The sequence below is a fragment of the Malurus melanocephalus genome, unplaced genomic scaffold, assembly GCF_030028575.1.
Source record: "Malurus melanocephalus ecotype Western Australia unplaced genomic scaffold, MMel_1.1 scaffold_103, whole genome shotgun sequence".
In the NCBI taxonomy this organism is placed as follows: Eukaryota; Metazoa; Chordata; class Aves; order Passeriformes; family Maluridae; genus Malurus; species Malurus melanocephalus.
This window is the reverse complement of record NW_026623335.1, coordinates 1308868-1330336: the sequence shown is the minus strand read 5'-3', so window position 1 is coordinate 1330336 and position 21469 is coordinate 1308868. Positions and strand designations below refer to the sequence as shown.

The window sequence follows — 21469 nt, the reverse complement described above, 5'->3', positions numbered from 1 at the left end:
AGCATACTCTGTTGTTTTCCCATGTGCGCACGTTCTCATGTGCTGTTTCTGCTTTGCTGTTCCAGATGTACCTCAGAAACTACTTTTGTGGCTACACTGAGGTGAATCAGGGAGCAGCATTTTTCCTCTGCAGTTCCTTAAAGCTGTATCCCTTATCTCATCTGCACAACTGGTGAGGCAGCACTTTTGTTTTTGGAGACAGTATAAAAGGTGAGGGGTGAATATACCTAGCAGGTGTGTCAGCAGTACTAGTGAAAGACATTCCCAGCAGCTGAGAACAGACCACCAGGGACTTCCTTACAATTTGTTTTTGACAAAAAGAAGCTACTGTAGCCTTCACTGAATTTTGACTGCATCACTTCTACATGATGTAGATAAAAAATGATTTTGCAGTTATGAATGTTGYTGCACTGTGCAGTTATTGTCAGTAGAAACGTTTTACTGCTGATGTCTTTTTCTTCCTAGGCAAAAGCCAATGGACCCCAGTCAAAGTACACCTTATACTATCTAAATGATTACTTAGCAAAAACTGCAATARGCTTCAAAAAGCATATGTTACAATGGTTTGCTCTGATCTCTAAACCTCATATATTTGTAATTTGACTGATTGAGGCTCTTTGAAACAAATAACTCACAAATGAGTAATTCTGCTGCTGAATATATCAACTGATCTTTATTGCATCCCAAATGATGAAGTATAATGGTTATACAGAGTACTTAAATAAGCCGTGGAGCAATTTCCAGCAGTSATCTATATATATATGCTGAAACTCACATTAAATTAATATTAGGTGAAGGAGTAAACCTGAAAATTTAAAATAACAAAAGGTTTCACAGAGGTTATGTGAAGCTATGATAACCAGCTGCCAGTGGTTTTGACAGGAGTCTACATAGGTTCAGAGCTTTCAATTTATTGTCTACAAAAGTATTKAGCTAGTAAGGAGGGTAACCCTTACACACTTCCATTGTTTTTCCAGTATTGGTTTAATTACACTGTGAGTAATAGAATTCTGCTTAGGGGGATGGCAAAGGATATCTTGACTTCAGTCTTCAGCTCTGACCTGAGAAATGAGTCAGATTTCCCTACTCATTAATTCTGTTTTCCATGCTCTTTGCAACTTGTCTTGTAAACAGCAGTTTGTAATTGTCTTGTACCATTGTGCCTTGGCATGTCTTCTCCAAACTGCTTTAGAGTGAAAAGTTCTTCAGGACAGGAATTTCTGTTTTGTGCTCTGTCTGCCTGATGGCACCYTGGTTTCTGGCTGGCAGTCCTAGGTAATCACCACAATCTGAGTATATGCATGCCTGTACGCAGGGTTAAATACATCTTTGCGAATATATATTATGCATTTGATGTAAGAATGAACTTCTGTTTAAAATGTGCCCAAGCACACACTGTGAGTACGTGTCTTCAGAGATTTACTGGTGTGCACACATAACCACAGAAGTATAAAAGGAAAAAGGAAAAAAAAAAAGAAAGCTCAAAACTAAGGTCTTAATCTCTTTTCCAGTGTTAGCTAAAAAGATGGGGGTTGTCATATATGAGTTTATTTGACAGCTCTTTTAACAATGGTGCCTATGTTTTACATGCAATAGATACACCTTGCAAAGAGCTTTTGATAAAGCAATCTTTAAAATCATGCCTAAACCTCTAAAGTCATCATCTGCAGCATGATTAGACATTGCAGCTGAGCTGTGGAGTGTCCCTTGGAAATGAGGGCTGGGGAGAACAATCTCTTATGTGTGTGTATGCATGAACARAAGCACCTTTTGAAGTACATGGTGTTAATAAAAAAACCCTGATTTTCAGCTACCACTTCTCTGATCAGAATATGAATTAGGCTACAGAGAATAGCCAAACAACAGAAGGCACAGTTGGGAAGAACTGTATTATTCTTATTATACCCATCCTCAATTTCCTTCATCTTGCTAGACACATGAACTACTGTAATGACAGCCTAAAACAAAATGTGGCAAGTAATTAATGCTTTGGGGTGTATGTGCTGCAGAGCATTTGGCCTTGCAGTTTTAGAAAAACTAATAATGGGAAGTCCCCTCTTTTGAGTATTGCTTATATCCTCCTGCCTGTGCACAAGTGTTAAATCCAATTTGCATAATTATTCCCACATGTAACCTGTTCTCCTAAATCAGCAAGAGTGAACCCATTTTCTGATTCTTGTAAAATAAGGAAAGGCATTAAAGAAATACCTATTCTGCACCAAGGTCCTGCTTGTAGAAATTTAGATGTTCTTTACATTTTGTCATTGCTTAGTGTACTTTTTGTGCTTGGTCTGTTCTCAGCTTTGGGCTTCTCTGCAGTTTTCTCTAAGTGTTGTTACTCTTTAACAAGAGTATAGCTTTAGAAATGCTCGGGGTCTGGCTGAGAGAAAAAAAATTAAAGGCTTTTGTCCCTCTTCTGGCTGTTGGACAAGTAAGCCCAGCTTTTATTTCTGTTTCTATGTAGYTTACCTACTGTACTTCAAAGTTTTAGCTTGCTACAGTACCTTGGTGTTTTATTATAAAATTTGAACTTTAGAGGTCATAATTTGTATTAATTTAGTACATAAGCAGGGGGGAAAGTGAAGTTGGCTACTTTGGAAACTAAAAATACTTGATTTTGCTAGGAGCCACAGAATCACATGATCCTTCAGGTTGAAAAAGACCTCTTAAATCATAAATCACTGTTACCCTACCACTACTATATTCATCACTAAGCCATGTCCTCAGGTGCCACATGCACTCACATTTTGAACACTTSCAGGGACAGCAATTTCACCGCTTTCCTGGRCAGCCTCTTCCAATGCCATTTAGGCAGTTTTCCCAAGTCAAGAAGGAAATCCAGCTGTATCAGTGGTACTGGAAGTCATAAGAATATTCCAAAATGACCATTAACCTGCTTGGGTAAATTGTTGTACATGTCATGAGGGTACAGATTAGCTTGTGTCTGGGAAGTGCAGAAAAATGAGGACATTCCTTTGTTGCATAGCAATATCCAGGGCATTATGTGAAGTTATGGCCAAGAAATATGAAGCGATTGGAAGTCTCAGTGCTTTTTAGGAAGGAGAGAGAAAAAAGAAGTATAGATAGGTAGGTGGGAAGAAGGACTGTTTCAGGTGTTGCATGTGCCTGTAAGATTTGCAATGCTAGCTCGTTTTGGTGTAAGTCACATTCAAGTGTTCTGGAGATTCTGCAATTTAAACAGTAACTCTCTGGAATGGTGCATTTAATGAGCAGAAAAGGAAATGCAATCAACAGTGTTTTATACTAAGTTTTTCATCTAAGCTGAAATAAAATATTGGGTGCACTTTGTTTCCATTGTTATGCTATGTATTTGGAAGAAATACATCTTCATATTGCTGCAAACTGCTTCCAACTATTTGCACTGTTTATTCAGATATAACTCTTTATATGAATTGTTGATGGGTGCAGTATTTTACCTCACTGAGCCATTTATCTCACATTATTATTATTAAGCATAATGAGAAAAAAAATATACAAACCAAACCATGAGAAAGGAGGAAACCTGACTTCTGAGTGTGACAAACACTGAATCCCTGCAGCAACCAATGCCTTCTGCAGGAATTGCAGGTGCACATTAATTCAGAAGAGAAAATTCTTACTRTCTGCTGAGAAGTTTGGTTTCTGCTGACTTATACGAGCTTATCAGCTGATCCTTGCAGGCATGGCAGGTATTTTTTAGAGAAGTGCAGGATTTTTTTTCAAATTTATTTTAAATATGTTTTTTATTTATTTTAAACAGTTACTTTTCTGAGGTTTGTGTCTTTTCTTCTTTTTACCCTTGCTAGTGACTTTGCCTGTTGGATGGGATATTTGGATAAGAAGGAGACCGGAATATGGACTGCCTGGGCAAAAGGCRGTCATAGATGTTAATTATTAGGCTTGGTGTGAGAATCCACTTTACATTTTGGTTTTTCCTAATTACTGGATTCCTTTCCCAGGACATAAACTTTCTCATTTCCTATCCATGACACCTCARCATAATAAGGATTATCCTATCAGTTCCACTTTGTGTCACATCAGCTCAGTGCTAGCAACTGCTCAAATGGAAAAGTGATAACAGAAAACGCATTTCTCGGCTTTTAGTTGTTTTGCAGTTATATATCTGTGGTTGAAATTGGAGAAGATCAGCATCATGAAACCARCTATCTCAGTAGGCCATCAGCGAGGAGGCTGGGAAAGCAGCATGAGGAAAATACCTATTTTTCCACAGTGGACATAGAACTACTGTAGGAAAATGTCAGGCTAATCTCTTCTTCACCCTGATGCTTTCAAAAAGKGTTTGTAAGGAGCTGAGATGTTGGAGTGAGTAGTTGAGAGCCATCCCTTTTGGTGATTCTCCCTGTGAGCCCTGTTCTGTTCTATGGAGCTGAGAAGTCAATTTTGCCTCATTAAGCACAGAGCATGGAGTCTATCAGTAGTATTTAGGAATAATTTACATTTATCCTTTGGTAGTTTTTATAATCAGATCTCAAGAAGCAAGGCATATGCAAATGCCCAGGGGAACAGGTATCTGGGAATATATCTGCTGTGTACACTGTAACATCCTTTCTTTTAATAGGATTAGATCAATACTTTCATCTTTCTTACGTCTTTCCTGACTTCTTTTTTAATTTCTTACTAATCATATATAACCCTAATTCTTATCTCCAAGAAGACTCCATAGGGCATAGTTTAGGTGGGAAGGGGACCAAGCTCTCATGGTGACATGCACACACAGCAGAGAGGGACCTGGTCCACAGATTTGTGTCATCTCACGTTGAAGGCTTAGACTTAGCTGGAAAGACAAGTCTGTGTCCCATGGCACCTCCCTCCTCAATTTAGAGGTAGAATGACAGAATCACAGGATGGGTCAGGTTGGAAGGCAGCACAGCAGGTCATCTGGTCCATCCTCCCTCCTCAGTGTCATCCCAGTGCACATGGCACAGGATTACATCCAGGTGGTTTCTGAATTTCTCCAGCAACGGAGACTCTGCAGCCTGTCTGGGCAATCTGTGCCAGTGCATGGTCACCTGCATAGTAAAGAAGTTCTTCCTCTTGTTCAGGTGAAATTTCCTGTGCATTGGTTTCTGCCTGTTGTCTCTTGTCCTATTGCTTGGCATCACTGAGAAGAGCCTGTAAACATCCTCTTGACACCCTCCCTTCAGACACTTATGACACTGATGAGGTTGCCCTTCCAGTCCCCTCTTCTCAACCTTTTCTGATAAGAGAGGTGATCCTGCCCCAGTACTTGGCCCTGGTGAGGCCACACCTGGAGTGTTGTGYCCAATTCTGGGCTCCTCAGTACAAGAGAGACATGGAGCTCTGGAGTGGGTCCAGCAGAGGGCAACAAAAATGATGTAGGGACTATGGCACTTCTCTTACCAGAAAAGGTTGAGTAGAGGCAACTGGGAAGGGAACTCCGGTGGCAATACTCTTTCTCATGCGCCCCAGGATCGCATTGGCCCTCTTGGCCACAAGGACATACTTCTAGCTCATGGACACTTATTGTCCACCAGGACYAGCAGATCCTTCTCCACAGAGCTGTTTTCCAGCTTTCCAGAGCTGCTTTCAGCCCCCAGCCTGTACTGGCACAACTAGTTATTCTTCCCCATGTCCAGGACCCTGCCTCTGCCTTTGTTGAATCTCTGAAAGCTCTTGTCGGCCCATCTCCAATCTGCCAAGGTCCTTCTGAAGGGCTGTACACCCCTCTGAGGTACTGGCCAGTCCTCCCAGGTTTGTTGTGAGGAAACTTGCTGAGGAATCATTTGTCCCTGTGTCCAAGTCACTGCTGAAAAGCTTAAGCAACACTGAGCCCAGTATTGAACTTTGGGGGACCCCACTAGTCACAGGTCTTCAACTAGACCCCGTGTCACTGATTTATGACCCTCTGGGATCTGTTGAGCCTGTTTTTGATCCACCTCACTGTCCGATCATCCAGCACAAACTTCCTGAGTTTACCTATGAGTATGTTGTAAGAGACAGTGTCAAAAGCCTTGCTGAAATCAAGGTAGATGAAATCCACTGCTTTGCCCTCATCCATCCTTGTAACTGTTTCATCATAGAAGGCAGACTGGTCAAACATGATTAACCTGTAGTGAATCCATGCTGTCCACTGATCATTTTCTTGTCCTTCATGTGGATAGAGATGGCCTCCTGAATGAGGCACTTAATCAGTTTTCCAGTGATTGAGGTGAGGCTGAMTGACCAGGGTCCTGCTTCTTGCACTTTTTAAAGACCAAGGTGACATTTGCATTCTTCCAGTCCTCAGGCACCTCTCCTGGTCTCTGTGATCTTTCAAAGACAATTGTGAGTGGCTTCACAGAGGCGTCCAGCAGCCCTCTCAGTGCTTGTGGATGCATYCCCTCAGGGCCCATGGACCTGATGTCAAGCTTTTTTAGGTGCTCTCTAAGTCAATCCTCCTTGTCTAAGGGAAAGTCTGCCTTTTAAGATTCCTTTACCCTGATCTCCTGGGTCAGAAAAACTTTAGGGCTGGTCTTGTCCATGAAGAGTGATGCAAAGAAGACATTGAATAATTCTGCCTTCTCTGTGTCTCCCTGTTACCAGGGAATGAATGGTTCACCTTTGACAACAGTTTCATTTACTATGTTTCTTGAAAACATCGTTTTCTTTCTTATATTTTCTACAAGATACTTTCTGTATTTCCATGAATCCATGATAATTTTTCCTCATGGATGAAGGAGGTAAAGGCAAAGAGAGTGCTTTGCCAAGATGAGGAACAACAATGACTTGTAACCCWATACTGTTTTATTTGTGCAGTCAGCACAATTAAACTGCACAAACAAGTCAGTCCTTGTGCCAAACGTGTGATTTTCTTCAAAGTATTGACTTCTAGAATGAAGTCTGACTTCCCTTTTTTCACCTTTATAAGGTACTGTGAACTGCGCTAGTTGAAGTGGAAATGGGGATATGATTTGATTGATTTGACATGTGGTGTGTGTTGGCAAGTCCAGTCAGCTTCCCTGTCTGTAGACAGATGCTCCTTGTGGCTGGTGGCAGCTTTTGCTTGGGTCTGCTTGGGTTTGCCTRGGTTCTCAGCTCAAACAAAAGAGCWGTGTCAGAACCAGGGCTCCTAAACACAGCGTAGAAATCACCTATTTGCACCACCCATGACAAATKAAAACCTTTAGGAATGGAAAGAAACCAGGCTAGTTAGAAGGTAAAAAGGGGGGAAAATAGGGATGGCTGTAGGAAGGTTCACGACTAACCTGATGCCTCCGCTTGCTCTACCTGTAGTGAATCTTCCCTTTGCTTCTGTGAGAAATAGTGAAGGGTGTTTGCCTTTCCACACTGAATGAATTAGTGGCTAGAAGCTAATGGGGCACTCAAAGGCTCTCACATGATATTCAAACCAAGGACAGAGCATTCTCATCTATGTGCAAAGAAAACCTCTTCCACTCAGATTGGTCCATGTACAAGCAGAGCGCCTGAAATCTACGGAGCACTTGATGTTCCCATGAACATATGGTGTTCCCTGTACCTGTATGTGAGCTTTCAAAGTTAAGAACTCAGTTGGGGTGAGCAAATTGGTGCCCAAAAAGGGCTGATCATACTTCTGTGTTCATTCTCTAAAAAGCTCCGAGCGTCAGTGGAGCTAACACACTTTGGCTACTCCCTGCAAGAGGACAGAGCAGTGCATTGATCCCAGACTTGTTCATTTGCTTTAAGAGCTTAATCCCAGAATATATTTTATATTTATCAGACTTTATGATAGTTGTCTGTTGAAATTCACATTTCCTCCTTTGAAGATGTGTGTTTGTTTGCACATAAAAATGTGTGTCTGTATATATGTATGAATATATAGAACTTACTATGAATATATAGAACTTACTATATATAAGTAAGGAAAAAATTTATTTGGTAAGGAGGGTAGAAAACTTATAATAATGGGGAACATTGTGACTGAATTTTAAGCCACAGCAGCCAAGAAATTCAAAGTTATGTTCCCTGCAGCAACTGTAATTTGTCTACGCTGGTGATAAATACAGAAGTGTAAATCTAGAAGCATACACACTAATACAGAAAACTTAATTATGTGCAAGGCTGGTAAGTTACTGTTGTAAATTTGCAAATTTGAATTTCATGCCTGTTACGTGTTTAAATTTCCTATGATAACACTGAATTAATGTAGTTTCACCATGGAATATATTAAGAAAGGCTTAGTTATTACAGGACTGTAGTTTTCATTTTGATGAGAATATGATGTTGCATTAAAACTGTGTAGTTTATGTAGATATTTGTCCAAACCATGGGCAATGCAGGACTGTTAAAGCTTGACAGCCACAATGCTGCTAAGTCTCGTATTTTTCTGACTTAGACTGGTGATGGCAGTAAAGCATGGCTGACTTTTTAATAGCTTGGCTGCCGTGGAGTTGCTAACCCAGTTTCTGGTACATGTCGTCATTAACCTTGCATTTGTGTCGCTGCTGTCAAAATACAAGTACAGCTTTTTCCTTGCTGTRTTTGTCACTCGCTTGTTTTGTCCCATCTGCAGCTGGCAGCAGGGAAGGAATGGGGTGAACAGCCACAGCACTGAACTTCTCCTGTCCCCCACCACGTTGCACTCATGGTTAATGCATCTGGGGAAAAGTGGCTTTTTTCCCTAAGGACAAATACGTGCTGGTGTCCATCCTGTTTTCTAGGACTCTGGGTGAAGACACTTCATGGCCTTGTGTGTGTTATTTGCTGGCACTGGCTGTGCATTATCTGCTGCTGCTTTTCCTCCAGATTGGGAGGTTCTGCCCTCGGATGAGATTTCTCTCCTCTACAGCTGTGAAGTATCTGGATCCAGCCTCACTGGTGATCCTTTGCCATGTGTGAATGAACAGATACCACTGTTATGGTGACCGCTGATTCCTGCTGCCAAAGTGTCCACAGTAGTGACACACTGCCCTGGTGTGGCAGCATATGCAGAGCCCAAGTATTTGCTATTTTGTGCTGACAAATGAGTTCTGGTGGATCCTGTTGCTGCTTAAGACAGCTGTTCCCCAATGACTCGAGCTGCTRCAGTTCTTCATCCAGCACATATTAACATAAACCAATGAGAGGGGCAATTTTCAGCTGGCTACAGGAAGAACAGACACAAGTTTCTTTTATCTGCTGCTGCAGGGGCAGTAATTTCAGACAGAAAGGCAGAGCAGAGAGGAGGGGATGAGGAATGCCCTAAACTATCACAAACCCATGCAGAAGAGTCACAGTCCTCTTGTTTTGCAGTGGTGCACTCCTCAGGTACATTTAGGCATGGGCAAGGCAGAGCAGGTTATAGCACTGGTGTCCAGCTACTCATTTCTATACTACAGTTAGCATCCTGAGAGGGAAAAGCTTGCAGTTTTAGTAAGTAGGAGATGGTGTTGTGACTAATGACTAGCAAACATGTATCACTGAGGGTGGACTATCATGAACTTYCATTTTATCATTTAAATACATTTTAGTAATTCAGCACTCCTAAATGCTTTCACCCTGGGTGTTTGAAAAATGTGATGTCATTATTTGCAATATTTCCTACAAAATGGGTTCAGTGGAGTCCTATACTTAGTGTTATTTCTGTGAAAACGTTCTTGTTTTCTGAGGCTGTTGAAAAATGACAAAGATAGTACACTGAAGTGTTTGAAATGGAAAATAAACAGAACATTGAAAGCAGCACTGTGATGGCAAAGCTCTGATGGAACCAAAAGAGGGGCGTAGAGATGTCTGTACATCATCAGTGCTTATTGACACACTTGACCAGTGCCCTGCCGGTGGGGTCAGTTCTACTATTTCCTAAATCTCTTTTTAGTTCCTCAAAAACCTAAGGGGACAATCATGGAGTGGAAGGAGGAACAGCAGGACTTCCAGGCTTTGGTAGAGTGCTAGGGTTTGGCCAACACATTGCCTACAGAGATGTGTCCTGGTAGCTTCTCCAAGCATTGTGGTGGAGCATTCCTAAGCCATGAAGATAATGTAGTGGTGGCTGGAGGTGATAGCAGATCAGAACAGTAGGTTCAGCAGAGTAGAAGATTTAATGGGAAGAACACATTGCTCTCAAGAGGAGCCTTTAAAATGTCGGTAAATTCATGGGGAAATGGTCTCAGGGTTGGCATTTGCCTGGAACTTGGAAAAGGATCAAAGTCAATGAACTTTAGACCAGTGTGTTTTTAAAGAGCAGGAGAGTTTAGAAAGGATCAAAGAATGGCAAAGGCAAATCTGTTGGACCACAGTATGCATTTGCTGGAGTGCCTGAATACAGATTCAGGAACTTCATTTTGACTTGCCAATTGGAGACTCTTTAGTAGCCTATTCACATTTTAGGTGTAGCTAATAAACTATTATGTGGCTCATGTAGCTCTACAACAAACAGATCGATGCATTTGAGAACTCGGAATTTTATCCTTACACTAACTTCAGTGTTGATATAAGGCTTACTGCAGTGATATTGACTGCAGCCAGGTGGTGAAGGGACAATATAATATGGGATTATTGCCGTGCCTTGTACCATAAAAGATTTTTCTGCATTACAGCTCTGAGAAAAGGTTAGTTTCTAATAATAAAAAGTTATGCTTATGTTATGTTTTAAGCATTTGTCCTTCCAGTCTTTGTGACACACACARGCATACACAGACAAAATTACAATTCTGTATCCAGGCTAGTGACATTGGAGAGAAAAAYTACAAACACAAAAGAAATTWATTCACTTCTTCCCATGGGCAGGTGTTCAGCCATCTCCAGGAGAGCAGGACCCTATCACATGCAATGGCTACTTGGAAAGACAAACAGTCACTCCAYGTATCCCCCCTTCCTCCTTCTTCCTCCCACTTGATATACTGAGTATGTCAGTATATGTCATWTGGTCTGGAATACCCCTTTGGTCAGTTGTGGTCACCTGTCCCRGCTGTGTCTCCTCCCAACTTCCCAAGCACCCCCAGCCCCCCTCACCAGCACAGTAGTATGAAAAGGAGAAAAGGCCTTGGCTCTGTGCAAACACTGCCCAGCAATAAAAAAAAACATCTCTGTGTTATCTAYCCTGTGTTCAGCACAAATCCAAAATACAGACCCATACTGGCCCAAAGACAGTTCTACCCCAGCCAAAACCAGCATTACATTACKGAGTTACTTGAACATGTAATTATTTTTCTTTATTGTCCTCGTTCCTGGAGTGTGAATGGAAGTAGGCACCTGGTCATGCTTAGGCTCATGAGCCACATCTTCTGGTTGAATAACTAAAAGTCTTGARCTGGCAGTTCAGTGAGTCTTGTATTTGTTCCACCAGCATTTGAAGAGTGTTTGGTATGTTCCTGGATTCTAGCAGTGGTAAATGTATTGGTAGATAAGGATGAGGTGAGAATATGGGRGTCTACTGCAGGATTATAACTTTATTTATACTAGCACATGTATCAGGTTGCTGTCTGAGGAGCATCTCCAGCATTTGCAGCTGTGACTTGTACAGCAGAGATGTTTCCATTTCTTTCATTAGTGTTTTGTCAAAAGCTCTTTTACAATGGATTTGTTGTGCAAGTTTCCTTTTTTTAATTTGATGTACAGGATATGAATTCATTTGACAAGTTTATTCCTTTAACAAGTTCGATAATCATTTGTGACTCACAATTTTATTTGCTGGGGGGGCTATTAATTTAAAACTTGCATGTATTCCATATCAGATATTTATTGACTAGTTTACACTCTACAGAACAGTATTTGAGTAAATCAGAATGCTGTAAACTTGCCTTATTAACGTTTATTGCTTTAGCAGGTTCTCACTTAGGTTTCCACTGCTCCATCATAAAACATTCCCAGCCATGGAATACATTTTTGAGTGAGGTATTATACTGTAGAGACCAAGGAGTACACATGGGATCTCTTATACTTATAAACAATTTAATAAAAAAGATGTTTTCTCCTRCAGACTCAAACAGTCTTGTGCAAAAGTACTTTTTTCAACTGCAGGGAATYAATGCAAGGCAGAAGTTCCTACTGTATGACCTAGAGGTCATGAAAGGAGAGCATTACCGTTTTCTGTTCTTCAAAGACACATCTCACCAAAAGTGAGAGCTGAAACTCATRGAGTCCAGAGAAGTTTCATCACAACTGAGAAGTTAATATTTGTCTGGTTTTGTTTCTCTTTCTCTTCCTGTTACAGTATCTGCCCACAAGATGAGGTCTTTATGTCCGCAGCAAAGATGCCCTTTTGTGTTCAAAAGCCTGTTGTGGTACTTGTGGAATGAATGATTATGTTAACAGCAATACCTTTTTTGTTGTGGATGTTTGGATGTCTAGAAAAACCACTGGAAAGTGAACTGAACTCTCTTTTTAAGCCAAAGTGTGTTTCTTATTATACCATTTTAATAAGAACGTGCCTATTGATAAGACTTTTTTAGAAATTAGGCAGTACAAATAATAAATGTTGTACAATGTAAGAAGACTATAAAATACATACAAGTTTTACACCTGAATGTGATAAGAAGTTTTGAATCTGCAAAAAGTCTGAAAAATGCTTTTAGAAAGTGCAATTCTATCCAGTGAAAAAAATCACCTTACAATTATCTCKTTTTTTCAAACAGCTCTGATGCAGAAGTGTTTTCAGTGGGGTCATAAACACTGATTTTAGCAAACAAAACTAGTTTTTTCTTCTGAATGAATAAATCAAAGTTGCTATGAGTGGATCTTTAAAAGACATTTCCTAGTATAAAATCTTCCATCTCAGTTGTTTATGAGGTCAGTTTGCACTTCAAAAGACATTTCAGAAGACCTCTAAACTGTGTACTTTGTGTGTTATGTAAGTTCAGAACAGTTGTTGATATACTTACTAAGTCAAATGATGTGTAAAGATATGTTTTGTAATTTCTTTTAGCCACTCAGCAGATACCCACCTTTGATCAATGACATCTCCTTTTGGCTGCCTTCTGGGACATACTCTCAGAATGATTTCTATGATTTGGTTCGAAGCATTGGTGGAGACTTGATAGAAAAGGTTGTCCTACTGGATGAATTTGCCCATCCAAAGTAAGTAAAAATTTTAAAACCTTTTTCTTGTGGTCACAGTATAAGTATTTTATTAATATTTTAGTTCTGTATGCGAAGAAGTTCTTTATTCTTACATTCTTTATTCTATTCATTCCTTTTTTTACCTCCAAAATCTTTTTACAGCAAAAAATAATAATTTTTATTTAAAAGAAGTACTGCCTATTTTTCAGGTTTGTACTAGTACTGAGCTTCTAGTATTGAGACTACTCCAGTGCTTTGTGCTCAGCTAGCAACAGTGAACAACTGCCTTCCTCAATACATCTGGCAGTGCGTGATACTCCTGCCCATAGCATGTCTGATATTCCAGTCCTGCTCTTTGCTGAATGACTGGTGTTTGTCTCCTTGTTCTCTACCTTTCTTCTTCKAGTCCTGACACTCTAGTAGACCTTTCCTATAATGTCAGTGCTAACAATGTTTTGTTAGAGAATGCTATTTTTGTTGTTCAACAGGCAGGAGAAAAAAAAAAAAAAAGACCTTGTTCCTTTCTTTCTGACACTTATTTATATGCTGTTGAGCAATCTCTCAGGTTTCAGGACATCATATGGGTATAGTAGCACTGACTTGACCAGGGAGTGYACAGGGTATTTGTCCAACTGGTAACAACAGTTGCCTCAAAACCAGACAAGTGTCAGCTATTACATTTGCACTCTTTTTCATTTTGCTGTTTCCACATCAAGAAGTAGAAAAATTGCTGGCTACCAAGCTTTCTAAAACTGAGGTTTAAAATAATTTATCATGAGACTTTTTTAGTGCTGTAGAAAGGCAGATAATAAACCTTCCTTGAAGATGACAGGAAAATGCTTCATGTTATTCTGCAGCACCTATAGATTTTTCAATTTTATTCTTTCTACATCCAGGTATTTAACCCTGTTGTTCTTTTGAATTTGATGTGTGATGCAGACCACATGGACAGATTGTTCTGTGGCCAAGTTTTCATGGTGGTTCAGTGTTTTTTTATTTTGGAGGGTTTTTTTCCTTTTTTAYCCTTTTTGTGTGATGTTATATGAGACTGTTTCTGCTGTGTGAAGAAACAGAAATGCAAATGAAATTTGTGTGGGCATCTGAAAGCTTTGAGTCATTAATTCTTGAGTGGTTCTCACATGCAAAWCATGCAAAGGGATCTTAACCCTTTACTCAAGATGGTGTGTGCCGAAGAGGAATCTAGGTTAGGATAAGATGATGAGTACTTTTCATTGCAAAGAACAACAGACTGTATCTTTCAGGGAAATCCAGAAGCAAGTTTGTTGCAGGTATGGATAATTTCTTAGTGGCACTTGGAGTGAACCATAGTATCAGTTAGGCTCTCACACATATCCTTCTGTCTTCTCTCATGATGGCTCTGATAGAATGAAAATTGGGTTGTTGAACCCCTTTCTGGARCTGGTCCTTCCATTCATTCATGCTGAATATTTATTGTGATTATATGTGTAACACCTCTGTGCTCACTGCCACTTTTTGCCTGCGTTTTCCATGGTGATACCAAACTAGCAATTATCTTTGCTGTTAAATTGTCTCTTAGGGGCAAATCCCATATGTAGTACAAACAGCTCCTCCAAGGCTGAAAGTTTGGAGAAATCTTATTCCCTGCTCCCTCAAAGAGAGGCRGTATTATTCTGTGATTACTCCTGGCATCTTACTGGAGAAATCCACATACACYGTGACAGCCTGCCAGCAGCACTGCCATCAGTCATGGCTCAACTCGTTTCTCTTCTTTACTGAGAATATTTTCTTCCATACTAGTGGAGTGGTGAGATAGGGACAGGAATCACTACTCTGCATTTCTACTGTGTGTATTTCCTGCTTTGATATGCTCTGACACATCCAGAACATGTACCAGGGATGACAGTTGTTCCTCCTCAAGGAATACACCTCTGGTTCCCTCTGTGACTTCTGCAAATACACAGGATGGATGATTGGTCACAGAGAATTGTCACACAGATTTTAGACTTTACTAGTTTAGTTCTCTAAAACCATTAAAACCTTACTCAACAGACATCCAAATATGTTTTGACACTATAAGCAGGAAAAATTTCTCACCTTCATATCTGAAGAATTTGGGAGGTGACACTAATAGATTGTTGGTAAGTGATTTTGTAGTCATCTTAGTTTGTTCACCTGCAKCAACATTAAAAGAAATCTTTTAAAATGTCCCATTAAAAATCAGTATCACCAAGGAGATTATCTACTGCACTAACCAAGAATCATAAATAAAGACTATAACATAATGGTTATTTTGCCCTTTCTTCTTAGAGCAGGATGCATGCAGATACGTACCTTTCAAGAACTGATKATGTAAACCACATAAGTAATTTTGTTTGATTTCTAAAGTCTTTGGAAGACTGACGTTTTGAAAAGAGTTTTCTACTTAGTCTTAATTCCTAGATAATCATCTTGTTATGGGAATGATACAGTGGCTTCTTTAATTCAGTGTTTGCAGAAAAGCCTCTGGGCACAGAATTTAACATAAGAGATCCTCAGCATTGCTATGGATCTGTACGTTACAGATCTAGTACTTGTAATCATTATCTTGAATTTTTTGTGAATCTGCTGTGGAGGAAGGGAGRAAAGTGTCTAGGATTGGAAAACCTGCAGTGCTGCTGTTTTGGATGTTAGGTACTTACAAGCAGCTTACTAAGTTCATGCTTGTAGTTAATCACTTCTAGAATTTAAAATTCAGATTTTTTTAATCCTTCAAAAATACCAGTTTGGGTAGCCTTATTTTCCTTCTTAAACTACTTTTCTTCRTTATAGGACTATAAAGATTGGAAAACAGAAAATGTTATACAACTCAAACAAATTTATCACAAAGAAAAAGGTCTTTAAATTGAGATTCTTTAAAGAGGCTATCTATGTAATGCTGCATAGTTGCCTTTTCTGTGGTTCAGAAACCTTTTGGGATTTCACTGGGCTTTGGGCTGATACCCATGCTCCAGTACATTGCAGTTATGGTGTGTATTAGCAGTGAAAATGTATTTCTCTACAGAGAAAAGGAAAGTGGGGGCAGCAAAAAGCATGGGACAAGTAATTGTTTAAGCAAGGAAGAGATGCCTGAAATCAAGTAAATCAARTGAATCTTGATTATCTGCTTTGTAATGTGATAATGTTTAGATAACTTTTAGGGAARCACAGGCAATTAAAAGATACAGCAGAAAGGAGAGTCATTGCTGAAAAGCACAAARTTAGGAGGATGCCAGGTTGCTGTGCTGGGGTAATGAAGAGCTGTTCCAGCCTAAATGCATCCTAGATAAACTTAGCTGARCAAAAAGTCAAAACACAACATTGAGGTAAACTGAGTAATGTGCAATGTGTGACACAGGGTTTAACTTCATCCAAGATGAATAATGTAAAACATGGCTGTAACACACCTGTTACTCAGGTATATAAAGAATCAGTCAGAAGAAAAAGTTGTGATTTTACTGAGTGCCAAGGAAACTGAGGGAAACTGTTGTGGTTTTGGCGAGAACAGGCTTAGGCCATCTGTAAGGCAAGCAGAATAGAGAAGAARCATCCCTTTGCAGTGAGCAAAATGTTTTCCACAGTCCATCTTGTGTATTGCAGCTATTTTTGCTTGATACATTAGCTTCAGACTGTCAGTTTCATACATTTGGTTGGTTGAATTTATTTCTGTGTGCATGGTGCATGATGTGAGCTCACTGTGACTTGCCTGGAGTTGTCAGATGCTGCGTGAGCCATGTAGCAAGATACTGGATGGGAGTGGCATGGTTTTGCTACCTGACTGAATTATTTCTTTCAAATCCTTGGAGATCTTTAAGGACCTTTAAGCATGGCTGTGCAAATACATGATGAGTGAGGATTTGTAGCTGACATTTTCCCCCTTGGAACATTTTAGTGAACAAACATTTGCAAGAAAAAAGAGAATGTTTTGGACTATATTGATACTAAAGGRAGAAAAGAAAGGGGTTTTTCCCTTACTTCTTGCAATGGCTGTTGTATCCYYCATATCTTTAAGTTTAGGCCTTCTACACTCAACTTGGCTAAGCCGTCTAATCAATATGAATGACCTTCAGAAATTAAATCAGAAAGTAGTCTCTTTTTCAGTGGTCAAGACTTCTCCAGTTTTGGAAATTAAACAGATTTCACAAAGAAGGGGTGGCTGAATAGCAGTCAAAAGGTAGAAAGGTCTCTGCCCACTATGAATAAGCAAATCAGAACTGCGGCCATGCAGAGGATCCCAGGAAGAGCAGTGTCTTATATTTTGGTGACATTCAAATAAATACTGTGGCTGCACACATGTAGAATTTCAGGGAGGTAATAAAAGCATACCTGGACAAAGTAGTAAAGGAAATATTGATTAATCACAAATGGTAGAATATGTGGTAGAACAAGACATTTGTGACCCAAGTTGTCCCCGATGAAGAGGACAGAGAGAGAGATAAGAGTCCAGGGGTGAGTACCAATCCCCTACAATGCAGTGCCAAAGAGATAATCCARAAATGGTGAGGCTGTTTATCTTTGCTTTGGGCAAGCCCTGCAAATGTTTTTTTTTTCAGTTTAGCCGTGTTTCTCTTGTGTAAGGTATCTTKTGTAATCAAGGTGTGATGGCCCCACATCTTCATTCTGAAAACTTATTTTCTGCATTTTGAAATGAGATTATTTTCCCATCGATATTTCAAACTTAGTTAATAAAATTTCTCTTTTGTTAAATAAGGGAAGTAAGGAAGGATATGGCTCCACATCTTCCTTTGCAAGGAGGATATGTAGGTAGGCTGAAAAAGTTATACAAAACTGTAATCAAGAAATGCACTGTGTCCTCAGTAGTACTTAAGAGGTAAATTTTTAATCAGAGCAACTAAAAATACTCTGAAAAGGCAGTGTGGAGACAGTAAGGGGGGAAAATTGATTTGCTGCATTTTGACGGTTATGCTGTTAAAAATATAAGTGGGGAATAGGTAAGAAAGGATTTGTTCTTGCCTTGAATCAATTACTTGCACACTTCTGGGGTGAGATCTGCACATTTGTCACAGTCGGTTAAATGAAGTGAGAGGAAATGTATTGGCTGCTGTGAAGGAGGAAGGTAGGTGCACTGTGGCACCATCTTTAGAGACTTTGGGAGTACTCAGATGACCTGTGTCTCTTCTTTTCCAAACAGCAAGAGGARCAGACCTGACAGCAAAGAGTCAGATCCTATTGACTGCTGGTTKGTGTCAATGCATGCCCCTAGCTCCTTGTTAGTATATAGAAAATACAGTGTAAGAGCATTCACTTTCCAGATGCCAGATTTTGCACTTTTCCATATCTGCATGGGGATAAAACCAAATACTTTCAGGTCTGGTTTATTTATAAAGCTGGCTTGGTTATGTCTTGCTTYTGGAATCGGTGAATTAAGCAGAATAATTCTTAAGTGCTGCTTGCTGCTAGTATTACGCAAATTAAAACAATCAATTCAGTCCCCAAACACCTTGTTGTTCTTCAGCCTGAGCACTTTACAATTTGCTGAGGGATTCTTTGAGATTACCTTTAACTGCTGAACTGGCAAGATCCCAGCAGCAGCTTCTCTGCAGAAAAAAAAATAACCCAGAGGCTGCTTTTGACAGTAGCTAGCAGAAGATTGGTTTTCAATTAATGAATGATGTTCTCCAGCTCTGGATTTTTTTTTCCTCTCATGAATGYAAGACTAATACTTTTGAAATAGATTAACTGTTCATGGAGACTCTGTCAGAGGATTCTCATTCACTTCCAAGACTTTTTTCAGCTGTCACAGTAGRGCATAACCATATAGTGGGTAGTTAAAACACTGCAGTAGTGCCTCCAGTCCATCTTGCCTCTTTATGCTCTCTTGTCCCAGCCAGGATAAGTGACACCTGTTTGTTTTTTCTTGAGAATAAGAACCTTTTCTGTGCTATCTAATGCAGTCATGCTGATTGCAAGGTCATCCAAATGTGTCAGAGCAATGCCAAGCACAAATACAGGTGGGCAGGGAATGGCTTGAGAGCATCCCTGTGGAGTAAGACATGGCATGGTACCATGTGCTTGCAGCCTGGGAAGCCAGTTGTATCCTGTTCTGCATCCAAAGGAGCATGGCCAGCAGGGAGGGAGGGGATTCAACCCCTTTGTTTTGCCCTTGCCATCTGGAGTGCTCCATCCCCTCTGGGGTCCCAACATAAGAAAGACATGGATCTGAGAGACAAGTTCAGAGCAGAGTCACAAAGATGCCTAAGAGGGCTGGAGCACCTCTCCTATGAASACAGGCTGAGGGAGCTGGAAATGTTCAGCCTGGRGAAGTGAAGACTCCAGGGAGACCTTAGARCACTTTCCAGTGCCTAAAGGGGGTCTGCAGTAGAGCTGGAGGGGAYTTTTTACCAGAGTGTGTAGTGACAGGACAAGGGRGAATGGCTTTGAACYGAAARAGGCTGGGTTTACAYGAGACAGAAATCTTTACCAGGAGGGTGGTGAGGCACTGGAACAGGCTGCCCAGAGAARCTGTGGATGCYTCATTGTGAGAGACTGGACTGTTAATGGTTAATGTTAATGACTCAATTAATCGACCATTTTGCCCAGGTGTARAGGGAGGCCTGTATACCCATCAGYRGACTGTACGGCTGGGTGTTGARCAAGATAAGGRAAGAGACTGCATTGAGGCAAATTCTTGGAGGTGGGATAATTCTTTTCATCATGCCAAAGTTCTTACACAAGTGGTTCAGCYGTGAAAATTCCCCTCTAGAKRAGTGGGACATTCACACATAGCTTGAAGGTACTCATCCCTGTGGATGGGCCAAAATTGGTGTAATGTCTTAGAAGGTGTCATAAACCACCACTCTCCTTCCAGAGTGTCCCCTGATTCAATGCATTGCATCCTCCAGTGCAAAATACCCCACCTCAGGGTAGGTGCCTAGGTGTTCCCACCTGAACCTGAGCGAATGTAAACCCAGTGCACTCTCTGTTTTTGGGACTTCCCCACCTCTGATGGACCATCACCATCGCCATTGAGAAGATCAGAAGAGGACCAATGGGATGCCATCAGTGTCCACAGAGCAATGATAGTTTTTCTGACTCTCTGTTATTCAATTTCTCTCCGCCCTCTTTCCTATTTCTTCCTGTGTCTCCCTCTCTACCTCATATTTACTRKTAAATAATAWTCTGTRCTATTGACTTCAGCATATGGTGTTGTTTGCACCTTAATTYRGGCAGAAGCATCTCTTTAATAATTTTAATAAGAAACCTTAGCACCCATCTCTGGAAACGTTCAAGGCCAGTTTGTAAGGGGCTTTGAGCAACCTGATCTCGTGGAAAGTGTTCCTGCCYRTGGCAGGGGCGTGGGAACTGGWTAATACTTTAGGTTCCTTCCAACCCAAACCATTCAATRATGGGTTTATGATTCTTTTGCCTTGTGGGCATCAGCTTAGGAGACTTGTGTAATGGAGTTTTGATGCATTTCACTCCTGGTGTGTGTGTTTCAGGCATTCCCTGTGCCCCAGCCCAACCCAACAGTCAGTGGTGTTTGCTCTATTTGCAATCAGTGGCCTCAACTACTCTTTGGGCTCTTCCTCTTCCCTCCCTTTTTTCCCTTTGAACAATAGRTGTGTAGAAGTAGCAGCTCCATTGTCATAGCAGCTCCTGCTTAGAGGTGGTCAGGCACTTTCTGGCCAAATTAATTTAAACAGTGGGCTGTTCAGAGAGAGGTGCTTTATGAAGCATCTGTGTGTGCTGTTCATGTCCCACCAGAGCCAAGATAATCCACCACCCAAGATCTGTGGTGGTAAGGTTTCYGTCCTGACTGCCTAAAGGAAGTTTAAAAGAGCCAGGAGTTGCAYTCATGTCAGTAACTACAAGGTAACCCTGCCATGCTGATTAATACATGAATTAATCAGATCCTGCATTTCCTACTTTATAGAAGTCATGATACCATGCTGTTCTCCACCAGGACTGGGACTCTTGGAGTTTAGCTTTCCCAAATATCCTGCTCAGTGACAAGAACATTCATAGAGCCCAGGTAGCCATCTGCTTGGATTTGTTGTTTTGGGGGTTCTTTTGGGGAAACTGAGCTGAAAAGCTTTTAATTCCTCCTTTTCCTCCCCAGCAAAAATATTCCTCATTGATATGAATATAGAGAATTATTGAGTAAATATGCACTAATATTTGTTTTAAAAAGACTTTCAGATATGTTAGAAATTCAGAATTTCAAACACTGAATTTCAAGGATCTACTGGGTGAAATCAGAGACAACAAAAATGAGCGTGCACATCTATAGCACAAGCCAGAAAGTATTGTTTGATATGGAAGTAGACTCTTCCAGCACTCTACTTGTTTTCTGTGTATGTGTAGACCTGGAATCTGTCTGCATATTTTTGTTAAGTACCCTTTTCAAAGATTTTTAAGTGCTTGGCCTATGGCATTYGAATTCCTGTGTGGTTTCAGATACTTAATTCCTTTGGGTTGCTTTGAGAATCTCCCAAATAGCAGTTTCCCTGTCCAAGTCCAAGACTGTGATGAAGAA

The 21469-nt window shown here is 40.5% G+C and overlaps 1 protein-coding gene across 5 annotated transcripts in view; it reads left to right on the top strand.

Moving 5' to 3' along the window:
- FARS2 (phenylalanyl-tRNA synthetase 2, mitochondrial) overlaps nt 1–21469 on the top strand; it is a 231259-nt gene that overhangs the window by 142280 nt on the left and 67510 nt on the right. For all 5 annotated transcript variants that reach the window (XM_057369139.1, XM_057369135.1, XM_057369136.1 and 2 more), the window contains one exon: nt 12842–12993. In XM_057369139.1, coding sequence (XP_057225122.1) covers nt 12842–12993 — 152 coding nt within the window. The remainder of the gene's footprint in view (nt 1–12841; nt 12994–21469) is intronic.